We start from the raw sequence: 19,148 nt of genomic DNA, 5'->3' as shown, positions 1-19,148 counted from the left end.
GGAGACAGTCTACAACGAACAGAAATGGGAAGAGCAGCACTGCTCCTTTAAGTGACACCCTGCCACTGCATTGGGCTTTGGGTGATGACTAAGTGCTCCTTTAAACATTAAAAATGGGGGGTGGGGGTGGGTGTATTCACTTGAAATGCCATAAACTCTGAACACTTAAATGAAGGCCAGAATTTTTCATTCACATCATTCAGCAGATGAGCATGCCTGAGGAAGGAATTCTAGAGTTTTCTTTTCTCCCACCTTCTAAAATACCCATGTAATTCAAGGTAAGCTCCCAATGAATGAAAGACACAGGAGGTGTTACTTGCCTACCAATGGCCAAAATGAAAATAGTATTTTATAAATTAATATACTGGAACAGAAAGGAAATCAGAAAAAGTTGTACCACATAATTCATGACGTGCTCAAATACTGTATAAAATATTAGAACGCATGTCTAAAAAAAAAAAAAAAGAACCACACCAAAAAAAGCTGCAAAAAGCTGCAAAGGCAGATGATCAAAGATGTAAAATAGCATTCTTTAAGCATATCAGAGGTACTTCAGACAGTGTAAAAGATAATGGGAGGAGAATGCAGTAGAAATCGTAGGTGGCTTGTAGAGCATGGATGCAGAATTATTGACACTTTCTGCTAAGAATGAAGAGTCACCAGCTGAAATACACTGGCTAAAAGCTAACAATGGGAGATTGTCCTTCACATGGAATGTGTATGGAGTTCCTTAAAAATCATGTGGCTTCTTTCCATGAAGAAATTCATGGAAGAAAATTCTTTCAAAGCCTATTAAATATACAGATATTATATCTGGCAGAGGAAGTGCCTATGCTGTAAATTCCTGGATATGCTTGCCTGCTCTTCTGCTGTTCTACAGTCATCTGCTTTGGTCATCTGTTCCTATTGAAAACTCTTTTTTGGACCAGGTGTTAGCCCAGCCCTTGCAAAACCTTAGGGTCCTCCTGGGGAGGGAAAGGCCTAAAGGAAAAAGAAAATAAGGAGAAAATAAGTAATTGTGAGGGCACAATCAAAGAATAAAATAGAAGTGAGACGAGGGTTAAAAGATCAAGTCTGGTGGGGAAGCTCCATGACTTCTAGGATTTCTGATGCTGGAGATGGGACACTGGAGAGGCTGGAGTGGCAATGTAACCAGGTATAACTACTCCCATAATTTCATTTGGGATTAATGGAAGCCTTGACAATAAAGTTTTATAAACTAGAATCTGTAAGTTTATAATCTATAAATTTCATTATGGAGCAATAGTTCCAGAACAGAAATATTTTGTTCCAGTATGTGAAAATGAATTTTTTTTTTTCCAATTTGCCTTTGGCCAGCTCTTTTTGTCAGATTCAGAGCAATCTCACAAAGAAATATTAGTTTGAAAAGCATTTTCATGAATGTATGCTTTGGTGCAAGGAAAATGTATGTCCGAACTCCAGTCCTAAATTTTCTCTTCCCTGCCTAGTAAACAAACATGAGTAAAGAAGCATGCACAAACAATGAATTAACTGAGAAGACTGCTGGACTCCAAGACACCCAGAAGCCATTCTCATATTAATATACATCCCCCTCCCCCCCCGCTTTTTTTTAAGATGATATTCAGACTTTGTGGAGATGAAGATAAAACATAGTATTAACACAGGAGGAAATAAAGTTGATGTTGGAGGAAGTTTTGAATCAGGTAGTGGTAGTTTGTCTTTATAATAATTTGGAATTGGGTACTAAATGCATTAAGTTCACATTTAAAACTTTTACTTAACTAGCTAGATGTGTAAAAAGTTCCTGATGTTTTGTCAATATTAAGCAACTACAATTTTTTTTTAATTTCATACCTCTCAATGGATTATAATTTCCTAATTCTTTTTCACATTGGCTATATTGGGTGATGGTGGTAGCTCTAACAATTCAAAAAAATACTTTTTGGAAATGAAAAATATATAGTACGTATTATGTACCTGAACAGACTAGAATCCAGAAAAGTGCACTTTTCAAGTCCTTTTTGAAAGGGACACAAATGGACTCTTATATTTTTGTTTGTAGGCAACACTGTGGTTATCTGGAGAGCATATATGACTTGAAGTCAGCCTCCAGGTTTGTGCCTTTTCCTGTGATTTGCGTAACATTTGCAGCACACCTGTGTTGTCACAGGGTTGTCTTGTTGCAGGGAATAGTTGCACATCACAGCCAGCTATTAGGTTGCAGCTTAAAGTTTGTTCTCAAGTGGAGGTTGGTATATGCAAGCCTAGGCCACTGAAATAACAGACTATACCTCTGGCTGTAAGTCAGCAAAAACTGAGTGGCTGTAACTCTTTGCATATTTTTCCTCCTCAAAACAAAAATAATCTTCACTTTTTCTCTGTCAGATCTGTTTGTGGTTCCCGCTGCTAAGTCTGGGAACATATATACATGTATGGGCCATGTTCCAGACCTCCTCACTGGGGATATTTGATTGACATCCTTTTGATAACATTAGCAAACTGTTCCTGATTTTATTCTTTGCGAGCCAGGCGCTATTTGCCATCATGACTGGAACTGTGGTGGTGCACAGCAGCTGCACACAAATGGCTGGGAAATAGGTCAGAGATACAGGATCTCTTACAGAAATGTAGGATTCCCCACCATGTGTCTGGAACCATGACAAGATCAAGGCAAAATTTATTTGCAGTCTGGATCTAGACAGAAACTTCCATTTGGTAGTCCTTGAATGACCCTGTCCTGGAATGCTACAGCTGTAGGTAAAAGCCATCAATTTACAACTTTCTCCTTTTCGATTTATTAGAAGCTGCTCATCTGGGGACAGAAATTTTCATCTCAGATGCTTTTGGTAGAGAGGCTAAATTTAGCTTAATTCTATTTGCCAATAAGATATGGAAACAAACTTTTATTTCCTGGCTTCAAAAGTATGAGTAACTTTTTAAAGTCCATTTTGGTATGTATGGTGATTATTAAGTCCTGTAAGAAAATTTGATTAATGTAAATAAAACATTAAAACAATGAAAATATAATAATTCACTAAGACACTATAGAAATCTCTGCATATATGTCCAAATAAGTCACTATAATGAAAAAATCCCAACAGCTGCCTTCCATTTGCTGTCTGTATCACTAAAGGTTATAAAATGCTAGGCTCAGTCTCAAATGATTTCACAAATATGGCAGTTCAGATCTTAAATAGTTTAGTAAATATGAATGGTTTTTTATTGATTCAGTCAACGTAATGAACAGCAGTTTAACTTTCTTTATTGCTAAAAGACAAACTGCATTATTCATTTACCAAATATCTGACAGCAATTTGAAAAAAAAGAGATAACCACTTCATTTTCTCAAAAACATTCAGAAATCTCAATTTAAAAAATCAGGTGTATTATTTTTATTTTTTTTCTACTAGAAATGAGATTAGATAATTTTCATACAGCTAGGAAAAAAGATAAATATTGTATGTGTTAAATTTCATATTCCTAGAGGAGAACTTCAGGTTACTAAATATTTCAGAAGCTATTTATTCTTAGTAGTCAGTTTGTATTTCTTTAAACCTGGGCAGAAAAGCAAGCATCGTTCATTTGTGATAGCTGTTAGGAAGTAGTAAACTCATTTACTATTGACTTATTTTCATATCTGATGGCAGAAAAAAAGTCTCATCTACACAGAGGCACACACAACTAACAATCAGTTAAGGGATTTCCCTGGCTGTTGCTCTGGGAAAAGGCCCTATGTGTCTGAGCTCTCTCACTTGCAAGCCCCAGTAACCCTTTCTAAGAAAACTGAAGAGGCTACAACCTCTGGTACCGACCTGGGCTTCCTACTGAGGTTAATACCCTGTTAATAGGAGCAGCAGAACAGCTGCTCAGCCCTGGCAATTCACAGCCTCTAGGTTAGCAGAACCCTCATTCGTCTGGGTTCCTGTTCCTCCACAGGGCTGCAGAGCAGTTGCACTGCCAGTGTGTTGCCTCTGCATGGGAGCAGCCACCTGATAGAGCTCTGGGCAGTTATGGCTGGTACCTGCTGTATTGCCTGCACTCAAATCATCATCCAAGGCATTGAGGAAAAGAAACAGCTGAAAGACTGATAACTGAAAGAAATAATTCATCAATTAGGGAAACACAGGTAGCGTAGCCCAAGGAGAAAGTTATTGAGCTAAAAAATAACCAAAAGACTTTTGGAAGTGCAATGAAAGAAGAACTTATTTCTCTTGTTAATTCTCCTTCTGTTCAGGAAAGCGGGATTTTCCACATAGGCATGATTGCTTCAAAGGAGCATGACTTCATCACCAGTTTATTTGTTCAGAAAAAGCAATCAAAAAAACCCTCCAGGGCTCCAAATTTTGGCTAAGCATTCAGGTTTAAAAAATTATAATATTACTTTGCTTGACATAGGCATCTTTTTCTTCAGGTACATAAAACTTTGGTGTAAGCATTGTATGTGAAAATAGATAAACTAATATTAGAAATCTGTATAAAGTCAATTAAGATCTTGAAGCTGAACAAAGAAATGTAACAACTATGTATTTTGGTTTAGAACTACTTTATCTGAGCCTTGTTACTTTTGTAAAAAAAAATTATTTACACATCTACCATATGTGAGCCAATGCATCAGTCAGGAACTTCACTTGATGTATAAAGGATTCAAGGTCTATGTAACTTTATAGAAAAAACAGTCTGGAGCTATAGCAGGTAGAAGTGGTTTGGAAATTGTATGGGATATTAAGTTAGAAAAACAACAGCAAACCATAGAAAAAACATATTTTACCCTAAAAGAACATTACCAGTAACATTCCTGAGTATTAATTTTCTGAATAACTTTGGGCTGTTCTTGCAAATAATGGTCTGATGTATTAAGAAAAACTGAACTTTGTGCTGGTCATGCTTAATATACTGTGCTGCAATCTGTAATAGTTCAGGTCCTTCACAAGGCGCTGAGCTTTCCTTCCAGTGGGAGCACCAACCCCTGGGAGAGGGGTGAGAGGCACCCAAGGAAAGCCATCTTCTCCTATCTACAGTGGTTCACTGCCTAAAACCCACTGCTGCAAAAGAACGGTATTGGGTTGCTTAGTCTATAGGAAATGAACACATCTGCTGTCTGTGAGCTCGGGTATTTCAGCTGTCTGATACTGAGGGGAAGGGTAGAAGGAACTGGGCGTATCTATGGCATCTATCTGTCCTTCATCTCTTACGTCAACAGCACTGTGTTTTTTCTAGTCGTTAAGAATGAGGAAAAAATACGCTTCCTAGAGATGCATCTCCTTAGAAAATTATTTTCAAATCTAATTCTAATTACTCTGAAATTAAAATCTTACCTGGTTTAAAATATAAATAATGTGAACTTTAGGAAAGAGTCATGATATTTTTTGTCTAATTTTCATTTAAAAAGGAACCAAATTCAAATTTCCTTGATTGACTCTTACGTAGTTATTTCCAAGTGGTTTTCAATGTGTGTATAATTGTTAGAGGTAAGATAATCTCTCTACATATAGGTAGTAAAATATAAGTACTTTAAGACTCAAGGAAATGAACACTATGCCTCTGCACAACTAAATATATTTTTAGACAAGAGAGACTGATGTCTGCAGTTGAAACAACAGTATTAGAGAAATTCAGGCCAGGAAGAACGGATCTAATCTAAAGCCCCCTGAAATCAATGAGAGGCTTTGCTTTAACTCCTCTCAGCTTTGGCTCCAGCCCCAAGTAATTATTCAAGTTGGACTTTGGCCACTGATACTAACACCATCTGCTTACAGGGAAGTACAATGAAATCTTCAATTAACACAAATTGTGAAGGCTTCAGTTCTATGTCTTATCTAAAAAATGGCACCTTTGAGAGTGCACTGTTGATGCGGAGGACCTTATTCCTTGCCATCTCATGGGGAAGTGTGTCATCTACTGCATTGCCAGCTCTACCTTTTCCATATATTGCCAAGTTTCAAAGCCACAGATTTTCCAACTGAAGCTCATATGCAAGGATACGAAGGTTTTATTTTTATTGGTGGTGTTGGATAAAAATAATAAATATGCAGCAAATGCATGGGAAGGGAGAAGTAAGGGGGTTTTGTTTGTTTAAATCATATTTTAAAAGAACAAAATAAAACATGTAAAAGCGAAAAAAGAATATGACATATGTGTGAAATGCCTACCTAGAGAGCAGGGACAGTCTTACGGTTCAGAATTGGTTTTCTCACTATTTTTCCATTTTCACCTTTTCATAGAATCACTGAGGTAAAACATTTAAACATTCTCTTCCTCAATTTCCCCATCTGTGAAGTTATATTAATTCCAATTGATCTGGCAGGAATTTGCCATCCTAAAATACTGCTTTGAAGTGTTCAAAGGGAGATAGTATATCAAGCTACATATCCTTGGCATTATTGCATACCATCTTACGGCACGGGTAGTCCCACATGCTGTGCAAGTCCGTTTCTTGTTTACACACCATTGTTATGCACCAGCTTTGCAGCACAGGCCACTTCATTGAGAGTGAATAAGGCATAGTCCCTTTTGTACCTATAACTCACATTTTCAAGCCAAAAATGAAAAAGATGTGTCTGTCACCAGACCAATGAGTGTGTCTGGAGGACTTAAATATTGTTTCCTTATTGTAGGGATTAATGAAGTGCTGGCCTGGGCCCTGCACAGCACTTAAGGACATGTTTAACTTTAAGAATCTGAGTAGACTGATGGATTTCCATGGGAATACTGATGTGCTTGAAGTATGTGTTGTTGGAATGAAGTCATATCCTTCAGTATCGTGTGGGGTCACGCTACTTTTGTTTGTAAAAGTGAAGGAACGCTCTCAGATGTTATTCCTCCTACAAGGAATCTCCTGGTTGTTCAAGATGGGGATCCTCAAACATCTCACCCTCCTGATTTCTCAGCCCAGACTCATATGCGGTCTGTCTGCAATACACAGGATCAAGATCTGTGCTAGTGTTCTAGCATTAATTGTTTTCCTGTTCTGAGCCCAAAATAAATTCATTAAGTCATGACTCTAAACAACAGACTTCAATAGCACTGATTTTCTTCCTTTTTCCAATAATTGTATCTAGCAACTTTTATGTATGTAGATATGAAAATCATGGAATAATACTCTGCCAAAAAAATAAATTTACACAAACAGCTCCCCTACTAGCAGAAGTAAGTCATGATGCAAATAGCCCCTGGGCTGCTCAAAAGGCAGTACCTCATGGAGGAAGGGCACAAGCTCTTTCCTTCTGAGGTTCTGCGTTGCTGTCTTAGGTGAGCATCTGTCTCAGACCACAACACTGAACAAGCTTGTCCATCTCCATGTGCCTCCTCTGGGACGTTCTTCAGCAACCTCCCAGTTGCAGCTTGAGTCAGGGGCAACACGTGCAGCTGCAGAGACCTTTGCGCTCAGAAGGAATGCACTGTATTTATTCACCTCTAGGTAGACAGGATGCTCTGTTTAGCTATTTGCGTCATGACTTACTTCTGCTAGTGCCTACTCTGCCATCTGTCTCGAAGTTTCATGCTAGTTCTTTAACAGAATTTACTGAATGCACTGTGTCAGGACCACAGCACAGTTATTACTGTGGATGCTTAAAAGGAATACAATATGCAGAAGTGGACTTCCTTGATACAGAAATGTTTAAGATTGCTTTTGTAACTTAAATTATCTTGGGTTTTTGTTTTGCAGTTTTACTAAAGAATGCAAAAAAGGAGGAAGAAAAGCCTTTCAGAGACTGTGCAGATGTATACCAATCTGGTTTTAACAAAAGCGGGGTCTACACTATTTATATTAACAATGTGTCAGATCCTAAAAAGGTAAAGTAAATACTTGTTTTATTTTCTTTTTTGTTAATATGACATTTCTCTGGCCTTAAGGGAGGATTTGGAGCCTTTACCGAAGTTCTCATTCTGCAAAATGCTGGTATAAATTACCGGTTACTGGTATAAATAACCTGGGCTACACTCCGTCTTAAAAAAAATACAATGGAGTGAAGAAAATTATAAATGTATTATTTCAGACATTTTTCTTTCTTGCTGACAAAGAATCCTTCCTAAGTTCCAACATACATTCAGTAGTTGACTCACTTCCTCCCATTTGACAAGGTCAGTTGAATCAGACTATGGCTGCAAAAAAATCTCTGATAAAGTTTAGAAGAGAATTAGTAAAGTGCTATAACAAGGAAGCTCATGGGGGGTATTATCTGGTAGCACAGGGAAAGAAATAGCAGAGTGAGTAGTTTTTAAAGATAAAGATTTACAGAAATCTTGCTCCTCTTGTAGGGGGCAGTATTTTTGGCTGTAAAGAATACAATATGCTGAACACTATCCCTGTTTGAAATGGTAAAGCATGTATAATCCTGTTCTCAAAAAAAAGATCTTTGGGAGGTTTTTTTATGAAAACGAAACATTAGTCTGTAAAGGAGACTGATTTTTTGGAAGGCTTTTGGTGCTAAGGTGCCTGAGCCAGTTGAAACTAGGAACATGAGAGAATAACCTAAGCCTAACTTACAGGTGGAGGAATACTGGCTGTCCCCCTGGCTGGGCACTCTTGGGAGCAGCCCCCAACAAGGCTAAGAGCTGATTACTTGGGAGAGGAAAATACAGTGGTATCCAGAAAGTGGGCAAAACAGGAGGGAGGGCACCACATGTGTCTGGAGAATTTATTCTTTCTGCAGTAAAATGGTGACCCTGCAAAGAGAAAAATGCAATAACAAATATTACTGATGTTATCGTCTATAGTTATTTCATGATGATATTAACATATGTAAAACTTATTTCTAAACTGAATTTGGTTTTATCAGAGGCCTTTGGAAGCCTGTAGATGTCAAGATGTTATAGAATCATAGAATCATAGAATGTTTAGGGTTGGAAGGGACCACTAGTGGTCATCTAGCCCAACCCCCCTGCAGTGAGCAGGGACACTGCTAACTAGATTATAGTTTACTAAGGAATTAGAGCTCATTAAACCATGAGTAGAATTGGAGTGGAAGAGTGCTATAGGCAAAGATCAACATAACTGGTGAATGTGAATGGAAAAATAAGTGATGTGATGTAAAATTACATAGACCCCGTTAAGCATTACGGAACAGGACAAGAACAATAAAAGCAGTTCTGTAGAAGCTGTTCAACTCGAAACAAGGATGTAACATCAACACCCAAATTACATGTCAGTGGCTTTTCTTAGCCTTATTCAAGTTCATAAACTACCTCAGAAGCTGGCTTGCAATGAAAAAAAGTTGTTACCTGAAAGCACTGTGTCACTGGTGATTCTGGTATATTTACTTTAAACCACTTCACTGGTAATACAAGGACAGTGACACTATGGAAACCACTCTGTGTTTCCACTATATCCCTCTTTGCAGACACTGTGATCAATCAACACAGGCAGCACAAATCAGCTGATATAATTGCATTATTTTCCCCTGGAGGCTTCCTGTTTTAGCAAGAAAAAGGAGGGAGGGGGAAGGGAGGGAGGGAGAGAGTGCTAAGGGTGTTTCTGATGCCACCTGTTTCTGTCTTGCCCTAGTGATAACACAGCAAGAGCTGATCCCAGGCACGTGAGGAGTGTGATTGCTTTAACAGATGCTATTTCAGACATTAAAGTCATATTAACAGTCTGCAAGGTAGTGCTCTGCAGAGATAGCTGAACTAACTCCAGCTGAGATAGCTTTAAAATTATATCAGTGCAGTACTGTGCCAGGACTAATTAGCCCAGAGGTAACACCATGCTGACACAGTTAGATTGCTCTGGGACGCAAGGTAATACCCTGATAGGTACTCTGTGGAGACATACCCACTTGTTTAAAGCCAGCTTAGTTATCTGGATTACCACAATGCAATGCACAACTCTGACATGTCTTAAGGGGCCTAATATATTGTTACCTTCTGTAATACTCACAGCCGCTGGCAACCATCTCATTTAGAGTAATTTTATACTTCAGGTCACAAAAATATACCTTTATTTTATTTTATTTTATATTTCCTAAGGCATACTTACTAGAATCCTGAAATTCAATAAAGATATCCCTTTATCATATACATAAGTGTTACTGTTAGTTTTAGTTTTTTGCTTGTTTTACCTTCATATATTCATAGAAAATTTTCCTCTGTGCTTACTGCTCCATACCATTTATACCATTACCATGCCTCATTTTTATATGCTTACAAATTTAGATTGTAATTTTTCTTTCATGTTTGTAGCTTCAACAGTTCATTAGTTTAGTTCATTAGTCTTCCAATACTGCATCAAAAATTAGTGATTCATTTATGTTTAAAAGGATCTTAATAATACTTCATGTTTTTGAGATGGGAAGAGAAAAAGATAGGCTTAAAGTATTAAGCTAATTAATTGGCTTACTTTGATGTGTGTGTATGCAATGCCTGATGGTGTTGACAAATGGTTGTCCCTAAGACACAGTGAGAGCAAAGACAAGAAGAGTCCTCTCAGTCTCCTGAAGAGCTGGGGTCAGCTACAAGGGAAGCAGAGGCTGCCGATGAGCAAAGGAGCAGTGGGAGTGAGGTTGTCACCATTTTGGAGCTGAAGGAACCATGCCATGTTCAGGACCTGAAGTAGGCCAGGGGGACTGATCTGAGTGTAGACAGAGCCTCTGTATCTCCTCTTGGATTAATGTATTGGATTCTCTTACTGTATCCTCTAATGCCCTCACCAGCATGACTTCTACCAACCTCTGGGTGCACTGCACTGAAAATGTAATGTTAGTAATTACTGGTGGGGTCTATATATCTGGGTCTTTATGGCTCTGAAAAAGCAGTTGCCACCATTGCCATGAATGCAGCCTTCACTCCTTCCCCTCTGCATTCTGCCTGTGGACTTCCTACCAAATTTGTGTCGATGGTCTCTCAGAGCATATCTGCCAGAATTTTAACCCATTAAATGTATGCTAGCCCCATACACTGTGGAGACTGTCATTACCTTCAGGCTTGGTTTCTGTATAGCAGATACACATTGCCTGAATCTGAAATGGCTGGTCTTGAGCTTGTTGCTCCATGCCAACAACGTAGACTTGTGATGTCCTAGTGTGCATGCACCTAAAATGCAGTATATGGTAATCCCCCTACTTTTGTTTACTTTAAAATTGGGCTGACCTCTGAATGATTATTATGAAGCTTACAATAATTTAGTCCATAAAGCTAAAATATGTACAAATAATCTCATATATTCCTTTTAGTAGCTTGAGTATTTTTACCCATACATTTAAGGAAGGGCAAGAGTGCAATGCCTTGGATGCTCTTTTAATCTAAATCAGGTTATTTTATTGACAATAAACTGAGAATCTAAAAATGCATACAAATTCAAAGTCACTTCATCCTTTTCTGGTAGAGGGTTAAATATCAGAACATGTTAGAAGGTGTTTAATGGCTGAGTGCCTTGACCTTGTCTGGGACAGAAGCCAGTCCAGGACATTTGTTGGCTAGAGCTATGCACAATGAACATCTATAATCAGCTTGGCACTCCTGTTACTACAGCAGGTGTTTGTGTCTACCACCGTGGAAAGTGCCAGACCGTACAATGATGGCTAGCAAATAATGTGCTACTGCAAATCTTTCTTTCACTGTGCAGTTTTCTCTTTCAATTTGCTATATTATTCAGAAAACATCAAAGCCTTTTCATAGGTGTTTTATTATATTTTAGTATGAAAACTCCATCATTTTTTGTCAGCATCTTTAAAATGAGTAGTCCTAATAGAGTTAAGGATTTAATGCTTTAAAAATTGGCAGTAGATTCATGGGAGCTTGAAATGACTTACAAGGAAAGTAAATCCATCATTTAGAAATTCTCACTGTAAATCAGACTAAAGAAATTAAATCCTGTAGATAAATGTTTTGACTCACAATGTCTTCCCAGAAGGAGGAATAGGGCCAAAATGTTTGTCTAGCAAATTGTGGGTTTTTTTGTGGTTACCCTAAATCGAGTTCACATGTTTGCACTGTTCGATATTCTGTTTCCTTCCTGTACCTACACAGGGACTTCACTCAGCATGTCTGGAGCAAATTAAAACAAAAGCACTTGCACAGGATTACTATGACAATGCTTATGAGTAGGAAAGATGTGGAACTGATTTGCCCAAGGGTGGAATATGGTTCTCCAGTCAACTGAGGGACAAATTTATATTTAACTGAATGGGATAGTAACCTTCAATTTGACAAAGCAACTTAAAGCTTTAAATTACCGACCAGTGCTGAATGGGTTGACTCTTGTTGATGTAAATGCCAAAAGCTAAGCGGATGGGTGACGCTTCTTCAACCCCGTTACATATTGACATCTTACTTAAAAAGAGGGATATAACCATTCAAGAACACAGGCAACTGAAATTTAGGATAGTTGCAGTGCCAATATAGCATGGATGAGCACATGGGAATGAAAATCAGGAAAATTTGCTTGAGTGAGTAGCACTGAGAAACTTAGTCGGATCTTAAAATAAAGTGTCATACAAAAATAGGAACAAAACTGAATACTATCACTTGCCACATACCAAGATAAATGAATGGATAAGCAGTATTTGCATTTTTTCATGATTTATCTTCTATATTTTTGAAAGGATAATGTAAGAAAAGTGAAAAATGAATGAAAAATAAATAAATATCCATTTTCATTATTCTATAGATTATTTATGATTGTTAACAGATTTCAGTTGACTCAATACTCGAACATTAAGCTTCAGCAAAATTGTCAAATTGTTAAATTATCCTTAGTATACAGAATTTCAGTATCTAAGTCAGAAATTTATTAGTGCAATGGTAGTAGGGTATGATCTTACATGTTCAGTATAGGTCTTAACTTCTGAGCTTGTCCCACAGACTTCTGTTCTTGAGCCTGTTCCTGTCTATGCCCTCTGTCAGCTGTAAGGCAGCTCAGGCTGAGATCAACTGTTTCTGTTTCGGGATGCTGCCTGGCACACTGTAGGTAACATTACAATACAAAGCAAAACAGAATAATCTCATCTGTGCTACAATTTGTACTACTTGAATGGGTATTTTCTGTAAGAATTTGTGAAGATTCTTTCTTATACAGGATAACACTGCTAAAAGCTGTAGGAAACATTATTATCACTGAGAAAAATACTCATTTGTTAAGAGTGATTTCAGGGCCACTGCAGAGAAAATAGAAAAGAACCATAGAGGGAATGTGAAGAGGAAAACTGAGGATGCAGAGGGGGACGATGGGCAGATGTTCTTGGGTAATGTGCTGAAAGAACAGATGACGTCACTGGGAGAATTACACTGAGCATAACGAAAGCTCCAGTTGTAATCAAACGATTGAAGATACCATGGAGGGCATAGGGCATGAATCCATAGGAAAACAGGCTTCCTTACTTCCATTATTTACAAATCTTTTTTCCCCTTAAGATGACAGGATACCAATGCAAGTTTGTTTTATTGGTTTTGGTTTTTGTTTTGTTTTGTTTTGTTTTTTTAATTTTTTTTTTTTTTATTACCACATAGGTCTTTTGCAATATGGAAATTGCTGGAGGAGGATGGACGGTTATACAGCACCGAGAAGATGGGAGTCTGGATTTTCAAAAAAGCTGGAAAGAATACAAAATGGTAAGGTGAAAACTGTGGAATAGCTGTATAGTTCATAGAGGTGTTAGATAGCAAATAGTACTTCCTATTATCTTAAGCAGATAAATCTGCCTATAGTTATGTGGTGTGGTCCTGCAGTCTTTTATGATCTACCTTTTGTCATGTCTGTTACTTTCGAAAATCACAATATTCTTTTTACTCAATTAGTTGAGCATTATTTCCCATAACCTAGGGTTTCTTTCAGATCAGTTACTGAGACTGAAATGAGGTCAGGCCCAGACATATGCACTGAAGAATGTTGCTGTCTGTCCCTCTGAAGTTTTGACTTGCTGTGACGTGAAGGGGTAACAGGCATGTGATGATATTCCTAATGCATGGATGTTGTCAGCTGAGGGGAGCTCCTTCAGAACTTGGAGCATCTCAGATAGGAATGAAAAGTTTTACTGGGGTTTATCCCAAGTTATACAACACCTCTGCCAATCAAGGCAATGTACTGGAAATGTTGATACTTCAAATAGGATTAAAAGAAAATAAATAACTTACCAAATTACAGATGACATGACTTCAGCAAGATATTTTGCCTTTGCCAACTCAAAAAAATTTTACTCCAATCTAAATAATTTCTGAGTTTTTTCATTCGCTGCCTGATCAAACTTTATGGTGGAGCTCCTTTCTCTAAGTAAGTCCCTGAGGACTGGCTTGGATTTCAGTGATGTTCACAGTGAAGTTTTCAGAACAGTATTGTCAGCATGGAAGAGGAAAATCTTTTTTCTGACAGTTTTCAAAAAGCACTAAATGAAATGAAGAGAGTATTTAAGATGTTTAAAAATAAAAGCAAGTTCAGTTCAGTAAAAATTTCTGTGGGAAAAAGTTCTGTTATGGAACTTGCCATTTTGGAAAGAAATGTAATATCAGGTTATTGAACCAAAATATAATTGGATTTTTTCCCACTATTTTTATATTACTTGAAAATATAAATTATAGAGGTAAAACCTAATAATTTTGGTTGGACCTCTGCTACTACGGGTAACAAGAGGATGTAATTTATTTCATAATACATGCAAAATAAAAATAATTTAAAATGACAAATAAATACTTCTGAATGGATTTGCAAAATTGGAAACTTCTTTTAGAATTCATGAAGTTTTAATCTAGCAGGAAACTTGAAAACTGTGTTTCTCTATTTTGATTCAGAGTCAAAAAAATTCAAATAAAATATAAGACATCATTTTATTTTTGGGGAAACAAAAACTGAAGATTCTACCCGTTCTACTTATGAGGAAATTAGGATTTGTATATGCAACCTAACTTGTTCTCTACATATGGGTTGTTTTAGTTTATACATACCATACGAATTTTTGAGATTTACTCAGTTTTTCTCTCCTGTGCTTTTTCTTAGACCGTTTAATAAAAACAGACCTTCATTTTAAAGTTTTTCCATTTTTTCATATATATCCCTTCACTTAGTCATATATTTTCCTCAAATTTTCCTTTATAATGATGTGAGCCTGTTCAGGATTAGATTATGTTGGTTTTGTCTGGTTCAAGCAGTCTGAATTAATTTTGCTTCCCTTTAGGGATGCCATAGTTTTCTAAGAGATCATTTCCTTATACCAATTAAAAAGGGTCTGTTTTGGACTTTTACTGACAGCTACCCTACAAGTAAGCCATGAGAAAAGATGGGATTTAGGCTTGCCTCTGCTTCTGTAAACCATCTCACTGAAGTACCTAGCTTAGTCCCTCTTCTGTGATTGTCTTATATCACCAAATGTTGGATGATAGAGGGTGGTGGATGCTCTGTAGATTACTGGAATACAAGGACACCACTAACTTAATTCCCTCATTGTTCAGAGAGGGTGCATGGTGTCTATTGGATCATATCCCCCCTCCTTCCTGACACATCTACATGGTGTTTCTTCCAATGCAAACTAGGTAGTGTGGTGGGCGACACAGTGGTACTTGATCTTACTTGGAGTGGTTGAACTTTGTGTTCTCTCAGCCCATAATTCAGAGACAGCTTTCCAGGTTTGCTAAGACATTCTTGTTGTGCTTGTATCTCACTAGGGCCCCAAATCTAGCAGAAATAAACATTATCATAATAACATCATAACAGTAATAGTAAGTCTGTGCGGTTTCTTTTAATTTCAGTGCATTTAGTTCTTACTGGAAAAGAATTTGGAGAACTGTTGAAGTTATTCAGTTACAAGCAAGTACTGACTGACAGCTTCTGAGCTGGACAGGGACTCAGGCCACCAACCTGTGGTACTTCTAGTGCCCTCACAAGTTAGCGGCTGTTCCAATTTTAGGACATCATTGCACATTTTCTCTGACTCTAAGTTGAGATCCTTACATCAGGTAGCTTGGAAAGGCTGCACATGGAGTACTCTCTGCAAAGGTGAGTGACAGCACTGCTGGGTTACAGAAGTCACCTGGCACCAACTCATCCTGCAGACAAACTGAGGTAATTGGTTTCATGCTGGTATCTTCAGCTTATATGGAAGTATTTCAATTCCTGTTCTACACATCTTTCAGACAACATCACAGGAAACAGACTAAGAGAGAGATAAAGTAGCCATAAATCTTTTGAAAGGAGGAAATATACAACTCCATACATACATAAATTGCTACAAAGTCAGTGATACTACAGTAATAGTGATGCTTTTTCGTTGTTCTTTTGGCTCCACTGCCATTGGTATCCAATCTCCACTCTGGAAAATGAAGTTACACTTTCTTTGGTATCTAAAACAATAGATAATGAATATAAGCTCTTTTACACAGATTTTTTGTTATGCAAGATTGGTTATGCCATATTCTTCCTTAGTGGCATATGTACTTAACAGTATCGTACAGTTTTGCTGTTAGTCTTACGTCGTGCAGTGTAATTTGTGCCTTTGCCTCTAAGAACTCATTTCTGACTACGAAATCTCTTGAGCCTTTTCAGTTTTGTGTATTCAATACTAGTTGGTAGAAATTCAGAAGAAAACCTGTGAGTTCATCCTCCTATCCTTTTCTTTTAAGTATCTACTACATCTGTTTGTTCACATTTTGCGATGGATTTTCCATTACATTTGTTGCTTATCAGAAAAATCTGAAGCGGAGCAAGCAACAAATAATTTCTTTAACAACAGCAGCTAAGATTACCCTGAAGCATGTTTCAACCATTTTTATATTTCCTTGCCTGAGGAGGGAATGTAAAACACTATCAGAGTTTTGACCTCCAGAAGGAGAATACCATTTAAAAAACTATTGCTTACCATCTGCAAAACTGACCCTCTTTTAGAAGGGGGGTTTCTACAAGTTTACATTCTAAGACACGGTTTCTGGCATTTATTAGGCAGTCATTAGCAGTAATCAAATCCAAGCAAATGATTAGCTCATGTGCTAACTTGGCTATCAAGACTTCTTGCTAAAATTCCAACTTTTCAGTTCTTGGACGAATGCATCTTTCACAGTCACTGTCTCCATTTTTGCCAAATTAGGAGATGGAGTATTGGATTTCCTATTCTCTAGTCTTCTAGCATGTCTAGTTTAATAACTCCTATGAATTTCACAGAAGTTATTCCACACTCAATAGCCCAACATTCACCATCAGTTTCCTAGGGGGGCTTCTTGGAGGTCAAGTCTATTGGGGGCTTCCTCAGACCTTTAAAATTATTTTCTTGCCTTCTGCCATTGGAGAAAGACTCTCAGTAGGTATTTGAAATTACGTGCCTTGGCCAGCCCACAGCAATCCTTTTCCTAGCCATTTTTTTTCCTATGTGTCAGTATTTAATTGTACTGCATGCCTTTATTGCTACGGTATTGTTATTTTCCTTTCTCTGTTGAAAGAAAGCTATCACTTTTAAAATCATTCATAATGTCATGAGCTAGATTAGGATCACTTGTACATATTAGACCCACAGCTGAATTTCTAAGGTTTATGGCAACCACCTCCTATCTCCCTGAGCAGCAGCTGTTTTTTCTTTTGGTTCTTTAAGGAAAGAATGAAGTTCAGTGGTAAATTCCACACCCCTTTAATCTCATGTTCCTGATTAACATCTAAGAGTCCAACACCAGTTCAGTGTTTAAAACAAGTCTGCTGCCAACTTTTCTCAGAAGTCATCACTAGCATTTGTGTGTGCCTGAAAAGCACATCTACAAAACCACTTCCATTTCTGTTGGGCTTTCTTCTTTTTCTTTTCTCCTTAAAGCTGTTGGGTCAAAGTGATGGCTAGCTCCATAGTGCCAATATGGTATGATGCCAGAGCAGGATAATTTATGCTCTTCCATGGCTTAAATTCTGTAGCACACTGAGAGCTGGACCACCGAGATGGTTACAAGAACTTTCTCAGGAAGTATTTCTGGATGCAGTTCTACTGGGCATTTGCATTATGTTACCTGGAATAATCTGACTTTCCTCTGAGTCTTAGTAAATTATAACTAGTATAACAAGTCTGGTGATCCATGTCTTCTGCTTACCTAAAAGACAGCTGAACACCTCTTCAGACTGTAAGCCTTTGATTTCCTTCTAGGCATGTTGGTTTTTACCCTTTTTGATACACTTCCTGCAGTTCACCTCTGTTAGTAAGCTCTAGTTTGGACATAGGTCCCACTCATTTCCTGGAAGACCTTCTAGTTTGTGACAATCAAGTAGCTGGTCACCTCATGTTTTCACCTCACCAGTCCTTGCAAGTCCTGCAGACTGCAAGTTGTGTATTTGGGCATCTAGATCTACCTAAATTATTCATAATAAGAGCTACTATTCCAACAAAGATTTTATTTCTTAGTACTAACTTTCAGTTCATTCTGAAAACTTCCAGATGTTATTTACATTTAATTTTTATTTGCAAAGTGTCCAGCGCCTGTTTTAGAATGTGGTGTCCTAATTCCTTTTATGGTCTCCATCTGGTTTAAGTCTTATTTTAATTTCTCTTGTGAAAGTTTCAGTCCCATTATTCAATTTTGTTATCATTCTTTCTGCCCACCTTTCCTGTCTCAAGTGTGACATTTTTTTTGTTCCATATTGCTTCAGTAGCAATAATAACTTGCACTTTTTTTCTTTGTCAAAATGGGTCCTCACCATAATTAACATTGCATTTGACCAGAGCAAAGAATCAAAATCTCAAGCTGTTCATAGAATCGTTTAGGTTGAAAAAGACGTTTAAGATCATCAAGTCCAACCGTTAAGCTAACCCTGCCATCCCACCACTAAACCATGTCCTTAAGCACCTCGTCTATATGTCTTTTAAATATCTCCAGGGATGGGGAATCCACCACTTCCCTGGGCATCCCATTTCAGTGCCTGACAACCCTTTCTGTGAAGAAGTTTTTCCTAATGTCCAACCTAAACCTGCCCTGGTGCAACTTCAGACCATTTCCCATCATCCTATCGCCCATTACCAGGGAGAAGAGGCCGACTCCCACCTCGCTACAGCCTCCTTTCAGGTAGTTGTAGAGGGCCTCTTTTTCCCCAGGCTGAACCCCAGTTCCTTCAGCTGCTCCTCACAACACTTGTGCTCCAGACCCCTCACCAGCTTTGTAGCTCTCCTCTGGACATGCTCCAACAATGCAACATCTTTCCTGTAGTGAGGGGCCCAAAACTGAACACAGTATTCAAGGTGCGGCCTCACCAGTGCCAAGTACAGGGGCACGATCACTTCCCT

The 19,148-nt window shown here is 37.9% G+C and overlaps 1 protein-coding gene across 1 annotated transcript in view; it reads left to right on the top strand.

Moving 5' to 3' along the window:
• Positions 1 to 19,148, top strand: part of ANGPT1 (angiopoietin 1) — a 174,220-nt gene that overhangs the window by 102,483 nt on the left and 52,589 nt on the right. Inside the window, exons 5-6 of the mRNA XM_009638391.2 lie at positions 7,649 to 7,776; positions 13,426 to 13,527. Coding sequence (XP_009636686.1) covers positions 7,649 to 7,776; positions 13,426 to 13,527 — 230 coding nt within the window. The remainder of the gene's footprint in view (positions 1 to 7,648; positions 7,777 to 13,425; positions 13,528 to 19,148) is intronic.

The sequence above is a fragment of the Egretta garzetta genome, unplaced genomic scaffold, assembly GCF_000687185.1.
Source record: "Egretta garzetta isolate BGI_Z169 unplaced genomic scaffold, ASM68718v1 scaffold154, whole genome shotgun sequence".
Classification (NCBI taxonomy): Eukaryota; Metazoa; Chordata; class Aves; order Pelecaniformes; family Ardeidae; genus Egretta; species Egretta garzetta.
This window is presented reverse-complemented; position numbering and strand designations above follow the sequence as displayed.